The sequence below is a fragment of the Marmota flaviventris genome, chromosome 4 (assembly GCF_047511675.1).
Source record: "Marmota flaviventris isolate mMarFla1 chromosome 4, mMarFla1.hap1, whole genome shotgun sequence".
NCBI lineage: Eukaryota > Metazoa > Chordata > Mammalia > Rodentia > Sciuridae > Marmota > Marmota flaviventris.
Window position 1 is genome coordinate 96,055,026 of NC_092501.1, and position 14,388 is coordinate 96,069,413.

Genomic DNA, 14,388 nt, shown 5'->3' on the forward strand with positions numbered 1-14,388 from the left:
AATACACTATAATATTCCTAATACTATATTGGCATTTTCTTTTATTCTTAAAAATACATTAGGAATCTTTAAAAAATAAAGAAAAATGAGTACCAGCCTATTGACCTATGAAAGTTCCTTTTTATAGCTGTAGCTGATAAGGAGTTTCTCCTAAGAGTTGAGGATGTAGTTCAGAGATAGAGGTACTGGCCTAATGTGCTTGAGGTCTGGGATGGATCCCCAAAGCTGAAAAAAAGAAAAAACAAAACAAAATGAAACAAAACAAAACAACAACAACAACAAAAAAACTTCTCTTCATTGCCTTTCAACAAAGAAACCATGTTTATTCATCTTAAAGTTAAACATATATATGAAACATATCTACTGGAAGAATATAGGTAATTTCTGAGGCCCATAAGAGCAGAGATTGACAGTATTATTAGTAATAATGGCATATCTCAAAAGCAAAAAGGCCACCAAAAGAGGAAAATGAGAAGATGGGGAGACACCTAGGCACAGAAGCCCATAGCAAACATGCAACAAACTCTCTCCAACAGAGAGCCTGACTACAAACAGCAGAGAGGAGCTTTTTCAGAGATCTCTCTCTAGCATTCACATGGCCAAGGAGCCACGACCCTCCAGACACTCCACTTTCCATTGCTTCAAAATAATGGTTGCCCAGTGAAAGATACAATCACAAAATTCCCTCTTTGTGAATTCATGAATTTGCATTCTTCTTCATGTTTATCATATAGGTGAGTCTGATTCAGGTGAATCTGATGAGTACTGATTCCCCTGGTACATTCCATTTTCTAGCCTTTTAAGGCTTGGAGCAAAACCCAAAACAAACTAAGTTCATCAAAATAATACCACCTGTGAAGCTCTATGGCACAGTTCACAGCTTCTTCAGGTGCCTCTGTCAATTTCATGGATCTCCTAGGTGGCTAACTGGTCCCTGGTCCCTGGGGATGCAGCAACCACTTATGCTTCCCTAGAACCGTATATGGAAGTTCTGTATTTGTTAGCTATTTTATACTATAATTAGATAACATTTTAGACATTATTTAAGCAACCTCTTCTGAGGTCATTTTGCCTGATCCTCCTAACATGCAGATGAGAGGTCTGATATCCACAGAGGTGCAGTGGTTTGCCCTCCATCACACAGGCAGGTAAGCTGCAGTGACAGAATTATCTTCTACCTACCTTGATGTCCAAAGCATTTGTTGTTGAGATTACCACGTATCAAATGTATATGCAGTGGCCAAAATGAATGGTGGGAGGGGACAAAGAAAGTGAAGCCAGAGTTGAAAGAGATTCTGATCTAGGGAAATGAAGTCATATCAAAAATAACACTTAAAATAAATGATTGCTTAAACAATAACTGAGAACATTTGAGTGTGTAAAGGAGGTGTTGGGCCCTATTTTCAGAAAAAACATCCTGGCAAGTCCTGGCCAGCTGATAAGGACACCATGACCAAGTTCAGGATGCCATTGTGGGGTAGGTACCCTCAAACAAAATGCAATTATTTATGGATCATTGGTAAATAGTATAGAAACATTAGTTTTACTTAAAGGGCCCTGGCTTTGAGTTCCTATGGAGGAGCATCCCTTGGAGATTTTGCTCACACCTAAAATGAGTGCAAAAAGGAAACACATGTTCTCCTATGGGCAACTTAAAGTCAAAAGCAGTCAGAATCTTTAAGTTGAATTCTCTGTTCTGTTACTTTGGCAAGTCCTATAATCTCTCTGCCCAGGTGGTTGTGTTACAATCTTTCTGGAGATAGTATTTTCTTCACTTACTCGTGTGTGTGTGTGTGTGTGTGTGTGTGTGTGTTGCTGGGGATTGTACCCAGGGCCTTGTGCCTGCAAGGGAAGCACTCTACCAAATGAACTATATCCCCAGCCCTCTTCATTTATTCTCTAGTATTCTAGTATTCAACAAACATTGTGAAGCAACACTTAGCCTTGAGTGGAACTAACCTATTCTCTTAAAGATGACTTAATTTAAAACTATTGCCCAACTTGCAACATTTTAATATATTTAAAATTATAACTTGCTATGTCACAATGGCTGGGGTGAACCAATAACAAGAGCATCCAGAACAAAAATTACTGTAAAAATTGGCATTTTTTTTGGATGAAATAGAATAGTTGGACTCTGTTATTCCGTTTCTAAAGTGGCTCATTAATAGTAGAGTGGCTGGAACATTACTGTTAGTCATTAAAATATTTGTTGAATGAATAAATTAAGGCAGGGATCTTGTTTGTTTGATTCACATCTATATACCCAGCCCTTAGAGTGATGTGTGGCACATAAAAAGTATTTAAATGTTGTAGGATGAAGAAATAAATAACAAATTACATTTATTTATTCCACAATAACTATCTTGTGATTACATTTCAACTTGATGTGCAGGTTTAATATTAAACCCTCTATTGCTACTTGAGAAGACAGGTTTAGTTTCAAGCTAGGGCAGTGTGACTTACCCATTGGAATGTAAACTCCATTAAGTAGAACTTTGAGTGAGTTGTTTCTTAACACTTAATAAACATGCATTAAAAGAGTGAATTGTTTTGCAATGAACATGGATAACAGGTATCATATATTCTAAAAATAAATAAAAACAAAAGCTACTACGCACAAGAAACCCAAGTTTTTCTGCTGCAGTAAAACATCTTTGCTACCACCATCTTGGTATATTTTAACTCAGGATTCCCAAGCTTTTGAGAGGATGGTACCACACCTGACGTCTGTGCAACTGGGCTAGCACCTCTCATAAATTTTTAATGCAATTTTTATGAGTTTTCTCAGTTTTAACCACAATCCATGTGGGGGTGTATGAATTTAAAACAAACAAAAAATTGTCATTCAGGAATGAAAAATAAATGTAATCTGAAATCAATATTTATGAAGTTGTGATTAATTGACTGATGACCAAATGATTACAAAACGTCTGTCTGAAACATCTACTCAAATTTATTAGCTTTGACCAAAAAAATTAAAAAACAATCTGAACTGGGTCAATGAAAGAATAATGCATTCCTAATCAATTTTTAATAGCACTTAAGATTTTATATTTTTTTAAACTTGCTTTTAAATAATTTATCATTAAAATGAATCTGATTTAAACAAGGGGTAAAAGGTGTTCCACAGCTATTTGATGGTTTTCTTAGCAAAGAAATTCAATTATGACTGACTTTTTATTACTGAACTACTTTATTAATAATAATACATCTTGCACTTACATGAAGGCATTGGGCCAACAATCTGAGAGAATCCATCAAGTGTGATCTAGGATTTAACTTCAACTCTAACTATTATCCAGTGGTTTACCTTATCCTTGCCTCAATTTCCTCATATATAAAAGGAAAGGACTTCATGATGACCCCCCAAAGCCTCTGTAGGTCTACAGATGTGTAAAAAATAGTTTAGGAGGCCTTAGCCTATTCTGGATGTCATACATAACTGAATTCCTCCAGTCACAGGATTTCTCATATGAGGCTGTTAAGAAGGTGAAATAGAAATCAAGCAGAAAGTCAATGAGCCATGTGATCTTTATCTTCCTTTTAGAGTAATTATAGCATCATCACACTATTCGAACTAAACAATGTCTATTTAGAACATGATTTATCAAAAAACTAGGAAATTCCCTTCATAGAATAGAGAGAAGAGATAGTTCTTGATCTTGACTCACTTGCATTATTAAAAGCAAAGCCTAGAAAATGACCTGGAATGGGGCTGGGGTTGTGGCTCAGCAGTAGAGCATTCGCCTAGCGCGTGTGAGGCACTGGGTTTGATTCTCAGCACCACATAAAAATGAATAAATAAAGGTATTATGTCCAACTACAACTAAAAAATAAATATTAAAAAAAAGAGAAAATAAACTGGAATCAGTCTGGACCTTGAGAGAGTCCTGATCAACATGTACTGCTAGCAATATTATTTGTGTGTATGTGTGTGTGTGTGTGTGTGTGTGTGTGTTTTGGTATCTATCCACAAAGCATTAATATACAAAGTGTCTATGTTGCAGTATGATTATATTTGTGCTAATGCATATAGTAACATATTAACTAAAATGTTTGCAAGGACATGTGCTAGAATGTTATTAGTGAACACCACAAAGATTTAGAGAGATGTGGCAAAAGAATAGAGGAAATTTTGCTTAATATTTGATATATTTTTAAACTCTTAATTTTTAAAAAAATTAGTCTGTATTATTTTTATAATTCTCAAGAGTAACATGGTCTTCTGTTTTGAGGTAAAAACAAGTAAACATGTTTAAAATAAAACAGCTTGGGCTTATAAAAAAAATGGAGGCGATGGCTAAGGCTATTTGTGGAATATTCACTTAGTACCAGATACTGGATAAATTAGATGCAATCCCTAGCCTCGAGAAACATAGTCTATTGTGGTGGTAAACACATAATCAACTATAATAGAATGTGATCAGCATAGAAATAGTTGTATGGTCAGAGCACTAAAATAGCACTCAGAAACTATGATAACAGTAATAAATGTGAAAGAAGATGTTGGAAATAGTTTAGATTTTAATTTTCTACTTAAAATGGAAGCAATAATGTGTTAAATTGATTTTTGTTACTAGATATTGACACCAATCACAGGGATAATATATAAGAAATTAACTTGCCTGGTAAGTGAAGGAAAAGTCTTTTTAAAAAGAAGTGTCTTCAATATGTCTTTCTGATACACTGTTTCCAGGGATGGATGTCAGAGACTGAACATTCTTACTCCTATGCCCCATTCAGAAGCTGTAGAAGGAGGCCCTGAAATATCATGTTAACAAGCCTAGGCAAAAGAAAACATTAAGATGGGAAAAGATGAAACCAGAATGACAGTAGGTGATGATCTGGAGCTTCACGGCCAGGGACTTGAAAGATAAATTAGCAGAACAGGAGAATTCTGGACCTCATATAAATATGACTTTTTAAGGAAATCACCAAATTGGATGACTTATGCCAGACATTCTGAAAAAGTTTACATTAAACAGAATCAGTATGATTATTTTGCTCAGCTCTCCAATTGCAAGCATATTATGGTCTCTGACTGCTAGAGAATAAAGTTGCTAAACTATTTGAAAGAACTCTCACTGCCACTTGTAAGCCATTTTGAGATAGATTTGGGATTCTTCAAGTGAACTACTATCTGTTCCCATTGCACTATTGCCTGGCCCTTTTTATACACATCATACTAAGCATAAATTGCCCTCATTTAAAACACACACACACACACACACACACACACACACACACACACACACGTAAAACACTAAGAGGCAAAGATTAAATAAGTTGCCTGAGATCACAGGAAGTTGTTGAGGGCAGAGATTTCTATTTCAGTTGTCTAGGTCCAGAAATCCTTACTCTTAACCCCGAGGCTGCTTTTTGCTATGTATTGTCTCCTTTTCAGAAAGATTAATAAAATATGTTCCTTTAATATTGTTTCTAGGGCTGGGGCTGTAGCTCAGTGGCAGAGCACTTGCCTAGCATGAGTGAGGCACTCGTTTGATCCTCAGCACCACATACAAATAAACAAATAAAATAAAGGCATCTGTAAAAAAAAAAAAGTTTCTAAATCTCCCAACTCACAGATTATATTTGTTTGCATAATACATCACATCAGCTCTTCTTCACTTAAATCAGGTGCAGTTAAATTCCAAATCTGTTAATATTTAAGATTCATTGAGAAACTTTTAAGTTTTTTTTTTCTTTTTCACAGTTGGGAAATGCTAATTTATAACCACAGAAATTCTTCCATGGAGTTCCACAAGAAGGTGGTACACTTCACATCCAAGGATGCACTTGAAAGAGTTAAAATGCATTGCACAAGATCATGGCTCACACCATTTGCAGCTTTCTCACTTATGGATGTGAATGAGGCTCCTGGATGGAATCCTTAAATCTACTTTTGGTAGCAGTCATAGTGAGAGTCTTGTCTTCAAGGAGAACTGAGATTAACGTATCCAGGTTATTTTTGGATACAGAAGATAAGGAGAAAAATTACTGTTTTTAAAGCAAATTATCATGCCCCCTTGGAAGCAAGCACATGGTATCACTTCAGAATGGAAAAGGAACTGAAAAGGGTGGAAAAGTTGTTTGGGAAACTTAAAATGTATAGATAACGTCTTTTTTTATTCGAGTCTCTCGACTGCGTCCAGTTTATTGTGAGGGGTTTCATCTTCAAGCAATTTCCCCCATCCCAATAAAACTCTCCGGGGAAAAATCTGGGGAGTTAAAATCGCTGATCCATGTACTGCCTTCTACTATTACACTTGCCCTTAAATTTTCAAGATCATCGATACGTGTAGAAACACACTTTTCTTCTCATTCTTAGGAATCTTGCATCACCTGAACTGGGGGAAGTTTTTCTTTACCTTTTAATGAAACGGAAAAAGCCCGGGCGAAAGCGCGTTTTCGTTTCCTCTCCCGGGCAGGCCCTGCCGGGCCGCCGTAGCCGGCCTCGCGCGTCCTTGGTGGTGGTGAGGAGCCGCTGTCGGCGGGACTTCCGTGTTGGCGGGATTCTGAACGCTGCCATGGCTCAGACCGTGCAGAACGTTACATTGTCTCTCACTCTGCCCATCACGTGCCACATTTGCTTGGGGAAGGTAAAGGTTGATTCCGGGCACAGCTACGAAACGCGGTTGGGTATGAAGTGCCCTCCGGCGCCGGGAGCGGTCTCGATGCTGGGCGGGGATGGGGCGTGAGGCGCCGCGCAGGGAGAAGACGCTCACCCGCGTTCTCCTCACGCGGCGGGAGGCCGTGTCCCGGGGCCCAGCGGAGCATGCGGTGATTAGTGGGTTCATCTGGAAGCCTTGTAAAGGGGGATGACAGCGTCCCGGGGCCAGGCAGTGAGGCTGCACAGCGCCGGAGGCCTCACTGGGGCCGACGCCGGCCTTGGAGGGGCCGCAGCGGAATTGCTCCGCTGTGGCATTTTACCCCTTTTGCAACCCCGAGTGGAGAATGACCCTTGAAAGCACATTTCCTCGTAGCCTCATCTCAGGTTCATTAGACCCCTGTACAACCAGAGTGTTAGTGCTCCGGGGCCTGCTGTGCTATTTGGAGAATGTGGTCCATTTTAAGGTCTTTTCTTATTCTGGCCTCCAGGTTGGTCTTTGCTCCCGGGTCAAAATAAGAAAAGTAAATAGTTGATGTCCCTGGGTGGTATTTAAAATAAGAGGGATGGCCTTTAACTCCAACAGGGGATCCTTGGCCAGATAGAATCCTCTCTCTTTGTCATGCAGTAGGTGCCTAATGTATTTGTGAAACTGTGGGAGAAAGTACTTACGAATTAGAAACGGAGTTTTGAATGTTCTCAGGCCTTGGTCTCCCCTCTCTTTTTCGTTTTTGCATCCCATTCGGATTTTTAAAGAACCTTTTTTTTTTTTTTTTTTTTTTTTTAATCTCGTGGATCAAGAAGGGGGAAGATACTGACACAATGAGTTTTTTTCCACCCTGAATGGTTTTTGATGTTTGTAGCGTGGCTGGGTTGAATTTCTCCCCACAGTGTAGGCAGACTACACCCCCAGGCTTAGAATTGACTCTGCGAACTTAATGAAGCAAAGATTTGAGTGCCAGCCAGTTCTAGTTTGCGGTTCATTGTGCTGAGTTCAGGAAGTAGAAGGAAGTCAGGATTGGAAGCAACTGATAACTCTTGATACCAGTCCTAAAGAAATGCCAAGAGAAGCAGCCAGACGTGCTGTGAGAGGACATAATGGATGGCTTGATCAATTCTGATTAGAGAAGTCAAGGATGACCTGGGCACGGATGGTGTTTGAGCTGGCATTTGCCACCACTGCCAGCTTGCCAGGCTGGTGAAAGGAGGAAGTGATTTTTCTATTTGCTTCAGTCCTGTATATTTGATTTCTGATAAATTTCCCAGAAGTACCTGTTAAATTCTGAATGAATTTCCAATCATAGTCTTAAAACTGACAGAAAAATATAGGGAGGTGACTTTCTTTTGGTCTTCATTGTACATGGTATACCTAGTTTCTGTTAGTAAGCTGACTTTTAAAATTGCATTGAGTTGCCTGGTTTACACTTACCAAATCTATGCTTTTTGTGTTTAACCAAATTGATATCAAATAGAATAGTGCTTTGCAGATTATAGAATGCTTTTGAATATATTTATTTTGTTTACTTCTCACACTAATGCTCTGAGATAGATGAGGGTTGGTTTTCTTTTTTTTTTTTTTTTTTAAATAAAGAAACAAAAGCTTAGAATCTCCAGTAGTGTAACTTCTGTCTTCAGTAGAATACAAAAACACCTGACCTCATCCATGCCACCAAACACTTTAGATGGGTTTTCCCCCACTCCCACCCAGTAGTGGTTAGTTTTATTCTAAAATAAGAATCAGATAATAAAAATTAAAGATTAGCAATTTGTAAACAGGCATATTTTCTGTTACAGAAGCAGAAAGGTGTGGGCCTGAGTGACTGAGTTCTTCAGACTAGTTGGGTTCTAATCTAGGTTCTGCCACTTATGGTTATATGGTCTTGTAAAAATTACTCTCTGGCCTCAGTTTCCTTATCTGTAAAATGGGAATGGTAATAGTATCAACTCTCATCCATATGTTTTGGGAAGAATAAAATCAAACATAAATGCTGTTATAAAATCTGGTACATAGTAATATTCAGTAACTATTAACTTTTATTCTGGGCATTGAAATAGGCCCTCAAACTGAGAAAAATCATTCTTTTCCAGTGACTATTCCTTCCAGTTGCTTTTTGAGTCCATTGCACTTCTGGAAATTGCCACAGTACATACAGGGATTTTAACTGGTTCCATGTGACTGTTGACTTTTCTAATCCAATCTGCTTGTGCTGCCTATTCTTCCACACATATAATATTTCTGGGGTACTAAATAAATAAAGTATTTTTCATTTGGAAAGAAATCTATTTTGGTCTAACTCCATAGTATTAAAAGTTCTGCTTAATGTGAAGGGCAAATTTTTTGACTGAAGTAACCAGAAATGAAACCGAGTTACCTACAATGAGGGGGTTCCAGCTTCTCACAGTGTCCAATAATAGTGTGGACTTTTTTTGCTAGGAATACTATCAAAAGGATCCTGTTTCATCAAGTACTGCATGCTTTGCTCTTCACCCATATTGTTGATTTAAATTTTTGAAAAGATAGGACTAGGGACAAGAATCTAATGCAACTTGGAGTCTTCACTTTGGGTTGCAAAAATTCATTTATCATTGTTCACTGGGGATTGCTGATTGGCGAGTAAGTCATTCATCCACCTTAGTAGATTGAGCCCATGTTTGAATCCTAATTTCCTCAAAGCTCCCAAGAGTGGGTTTATGAGACTTGTGTATTATTGTCACAAGTAATTTGCCATCTGGAATACAAGTTCTACATTTTTTTTCTCTTTTCCAAATTAAGTTTGAAGAATATAGTCATTTGATAATATTGTTTTTAGATACTTATAGTATAATAAAAAGATAAACTCAAAAAGTGTTGATAGAGCCCAGTAATTATCAGGGTTGGTATATAACAGCTGATGTATTTATTAATAGGATTCCAGTTTATCTATAAAGCATTTCTGTTAGGAATGAAGGTAGGAAAGGGGAAAGAGGGTAGGTAGGAATGAGGACCTCAATAAGTACATATTATTAACTGACTTATTTCATGTGGTTTTAAAGTTCTAGAATATAAATTCTGGCTCAGACCCAGAGGTTTCTTACAACATAGCAAGAACAATGCAGGAACTTTATTTTGAAGTTTCCAAATTCTCAAGTAGTGGGGCCCCTACCATAGTCATTGCTACACCACAGCCTTATCATTCTAGGTCTTTGTTAGGGAAACAAGATGTGACAAGAACAATAGTATTTCGGGAGATTAGGTTGACTCTTGTCCCTAGCAAGGATGCCAAAGAGGCAGAGGAATTGATATTAAGTATGATTGCCAGACTAGTTGATCAAGCTGATCTACAATTTCTTTACTCTTATCATCTCTTATTAGTGCACAGTCTCTTCTTTCAGGCACATATCCCCTATTTTTTATTCTCAGATTCTTGTTTGTGAACCTTGCTGCAAGGAAGGAAGAACTGTTTTTTAACTAAAAAGAGTATGTGATTTTAAAGTGGAATAACGCTTAATGCAAATTCAGGATCTGTCATCATAACATGAATCATTATTTCTTTGAGTCTCAGTTTACAACTCCATTAACTTGTTAGGAAGATTGATTTGGATATCCTAGACCAATAGTTCTCAGTAGGGTGGAGGGAGATTTTGACCTATCTCTGACATTTGTTAATGTCTGAAGACATTTCTTATTGTTCATAGGAGGCTGCTACTGGTATCTACTTGGTGAAACCCAGGGATTCTGCTATCTAAACATCCTACAATATATACAGGACTTCCCCCTACAACAAAAAATTCTTTAGTCAGTGGTGCCCAAGATGAGAAAGCCTGTCCTAAATGACTGTATAATTCCTAGTAGCTGAGCCTAGGATGATATGGATATTAATCGACAACAACTTTAGTTGTGACTTTTCCAAGTATATTTGATGTTCTAAGAAAGGTTTTGGTCATAATCTCTCTTAAGATGGAAAAGATTCATATAAAAGAAATAAAATGACATAATAGGAAAACAGATTATAGGGTTGATTTTTTTTTTTTTTTTTTTGCACCAAGGACAGCACCCTCTGGTCTACTTCGTGTGAAGAGTCCACGTTTTATACCTTGCTGTTTTAACTCTTCCTCTTCTTCTTTCTCACCAGTCTTATGAAACATTACCTTAAAATATCATTTCAGCATGCTTTCTCTAGATGAATTTGGGATTATATATATCACTTGCATGCAGGTGTAAATAAAAATGAAATGTGGTCTTGCATTTTTATTTCCTACCAGTGCCGTTTTTTTTCCCACAGATCCCATTTAAGAGTAAATTGGATAGATATGATGATTATTTCAATTGAGAGTATTTTATTGGAGGAGAATTAAGGGAGGGATACATTCTTTGTATTTTGTTATGCAAGCTACAGTCAAACAAATGACTAGTAACTTGTTTTAATAGTTCATTATGCTTTCTTTCAGTTCTAAGCTAAATTTATACCATTGTCTAGAAATCATTGTATGATAAATACCCCATGCAAGGAAATCAACTAGTAAACTGTTTCAAAAATCCAGCACAATGACAGTGATAATACTAGGTATCCAACAGTGCAAATGATTATCTTATGAGTGACATTGTTAATGGCCTTTAGTATACAGAGCCAACTAGTCTTGTCTGTGGTTGTTCTTCTGTATCATTTTAGCATGTTAAATGGAGAAATTAAACTCCCTTCTCTTTGCACAGTTTATCAGTGGCCATTGATTTTTTTGCTTCTTGGGATACTTTTTGGGAATATTATCTCAGCTTTTCATTTTAGTACATCATAATTCACTTTTATTAGTCTTACAGTTTGCAAAGCATTGTACCAGATGCTCCATGTAGATAGAGTAGGACATTGCCACTGTCCCCAAGGAGTCTGAAATCTAGTGGGGAAGGCAGAATATAAACAATTTTCTAAGCAAGGCACAATGCAGAAAGAAGTAAACATTAAGTAAGTTAGCGAGTACCCTATTAGACACAGTTATATTAGCTTCTTTCTGTTACTGTGACAAAATACCTGAAATAATAAGCTTATAAGTAAGAAAAGCTTATTTTGCTCCTACAGTTCTAGAGATTTCAGTCTATGACTGGCCTTGGTGCTTTGAACCTATGGCAGGCAGCACAGTACATCATGAGAGAAGCTTATGGTAGAGGAAGTTGCTAACCCCATGGCATCCAGTAAGCAAAGAGAGAAGGAGGAAGAGCTGGGGTCCCAATGTCCCTTTCAAGGGCATTATCCTACGGAACTAACTTCCTTTCACTGCATCCCACCTCCTATAGGTTCTGCCACCTCCCAGTAGCACTATGAGCTTGGGACTAAGCCTTTAATATGTGGGTATTTGGGAGCTATGCATGATCCAAACTGTAGCATTCCACCCCTGGTTCCCAAGGTGCATGTCTGTCTCAGTGTAAAATGCATTCAACCTATCTCTAAGAGTCTCCAGAATCTTAACTGTTACAGCATTGCTTAAATGCTCCAAACCTTTCAAATCCAAAGTCTCCTCCTAGGCTCAAGGCAGACTCATCTATGAGCCCCTGTAAAGAAAAAAAATTAAATATTGCATACTTCCAAGATACAATGGCATGGGGAACACTACCATTCCAAAAGCAAGGAATAGGGTCATAGAAAGGAAGGATTTGATTAAAGCGACACAAAACCTAGTAGAGTTAAGTTCTAATGCTCCATATTTCACATTAAGTCCTAATGGTCCACGTCTAACATTCTGAATGGGCACACTGTGGTAGAGTATGAGCTCCAAAAGCTTGGGCAGCCCAGTTCTTATGACCTTGCTGGGTGCAGCCCATATAATCAATCATTCTCTTGGGCTGGTTCTGCTCACTGCCTATAGCTTTCCTGGGCAGGTATTTCTTGTTCCTGGCATCTCTAATTTTCCAGGAACTTTATTGCAGCTTCACACATCTCCCTTTCAGGTCCTACATGTAGGGGGCTAAAACACTGCCTGGCTTCCTAGGCTTTCCTTTGAAATCTTTGTGGAAGCCTCTACAGACACGCTTACTCTTAAATTCTGCATACCTAAAAAACTAGTATCATTTGGATGATGCTAGGACCTGTTGCTGCTCCAAACACAGCTGCAGTAGTCTCAGAGTGCCTTGACAGCTGAAAAAGGGGAAACAAATTCTGGTAAAACAATTCTGTAGGTGGCTCTGTGTGAGCAGGGCACCCTAACCCTCTTACAGTCGTTGAAACAAGTTTGCACATTTATGCCTTTTAGCCCATGATGGGTGGCATCTTGCTGATGCCTGAGATGCCTTCATGGTATCTTTCATATTCTCAGTGTGAAATACTGGACTACTTTTTAATGGTGCTTATCTTTTAGCAACTGTACCTTACTTGGCAGCACCTTTAAAAGTCCTCCTTTTCTGGGCAAACTACATCTTCCAAATTCTTCGGTTCTGTTCTTTCCTCTTGATTCCCACGATATTTGCTTAAAAGCAGGTGGTAATACCTATGCTGCCGCCTGAATGCTGTACTGCCTTAAAAATTTCCTCTGCCAAATAAACTAGACCATCATCTTTTTGGGGGGTGGAGGTTACTGGGGTTTGAACTCAGGGGCATTCGTCCACTGAGTCACATCCTCAGCCCTATTTTGTATTTTACTTAGAGACAGGGTCTCACTGAGTTGCTTAGCATCTTGCTTTTTTGCTGATGCTGGCTTTTTAAAAAAATGTATTTATTCTAATTTGTTATTCATGGCAGCAGATTGCATTTTAATACATAGTACACATATAGAACACAATTTTTCATATCTCTGGTTGTTCACAAAGTAGAGTCACACCATTCGTGTCTTCATACCCATACTTAAGTTAATGATGTCAACCTCATTCCACCATCTTTCCTACCCCCTTGCCCCTTCCCTTTCTCTCCCCCCCCCCCCCTTGCCCTATCTAAAGTTCCTCCATTCCTCTCATGCGCCCCCCTCCATCCCCATTATGGATTAGCATCCACGTATCAGAGAAAACATTTGGCCTTTGGTTTTATGGGATTGGCATACTTCACTTAGCATAGTATTCTCCAACTCCATCCATTTACCTGCAAATGCCATGATTTTATTCCTTTTTAGTGCTGAGTAATATTTCATTGTGTAGTTTTTTATTGTAGAGGTCTTTCACTCTTGCATTGACTCCAAAGTATTTACATTTTTTTGAGGCTATTGTAAATGGGGTGGTTTTCCTAGTTTCTCTTTCAGAGGATTTGTCACTGATGTACATAAATGCCTTTGATTTATGGGTATTGGTTTTATATCCTGCTATTTTGCTGAATTTATTTATTAGTTCTAGAAGTTTTTGGTAGCATTTTTTTTTTTTTGATCCTCTAGGTGTAGAATCATGTCATTGGCAGATAGTGATAGTTTGAGTTCTTCTTTCCTATTTGTATCCTTTTAATTTCTTTCATCTGTCTAATTGCTCTGGCTAGAGTTTCAAGAACTATGTTAAATAGAAGTGGTGAAAGAGCGCATCCCTGTCTTGTTCCAGTTTTTAGAGGGAATGCTTTCACTTTTTCTCCATTTAGAATGATGTTGTGGTGGGGCCTAGCATAGATAGCTTTTACAATGTTGAGATATATTCCTGTTATCCCTAGTTTTTCTAGTGTTTTGAACATGAAGGGCTGCTGTATTTCGTTGAATGCTTTTTCTGCATGTATTGAGATGATCATGAGAGTCTTATCTTTAAGTCTATTGGTGTGATGAATTACATTGAAGTTGGCTTTGAAGTCGTGATCCTCTTGCCTTAGCCTCTGAAGCCGCTGGGATTACAGGCATGAACCATTGAG

The 14,388-nt window shown here is 38.1% G+C and overlaps 1 protein-coding gene across 1 annotated transcript in view; it reads left to right on the forward strand.

Annotated features, from left to right (window-relative positions):
- Nucleotides 1–6,499: 6,499 nt before the first annotated feature.
- Obi1 (ORC ubiquitin ligase 1) overlaps nucleotides 6,500–14,388 on the forward strand; it is a 46,652-nt gene continuing 38,763 nt past the window's right edge. The window contains exon 1 of the mRNA XM_027941614.2: nucleotides 6,500–6,602. Coding sequence (XP_027797415.2) covers nucleotides 6,531–6,602 — 72 coding nt within the window. The 5' untranslated portion in view covers nucleotides 6,500–6,530. The remainder of the gene's footprint in view (nucleotides 6,603–14,388) is intronic.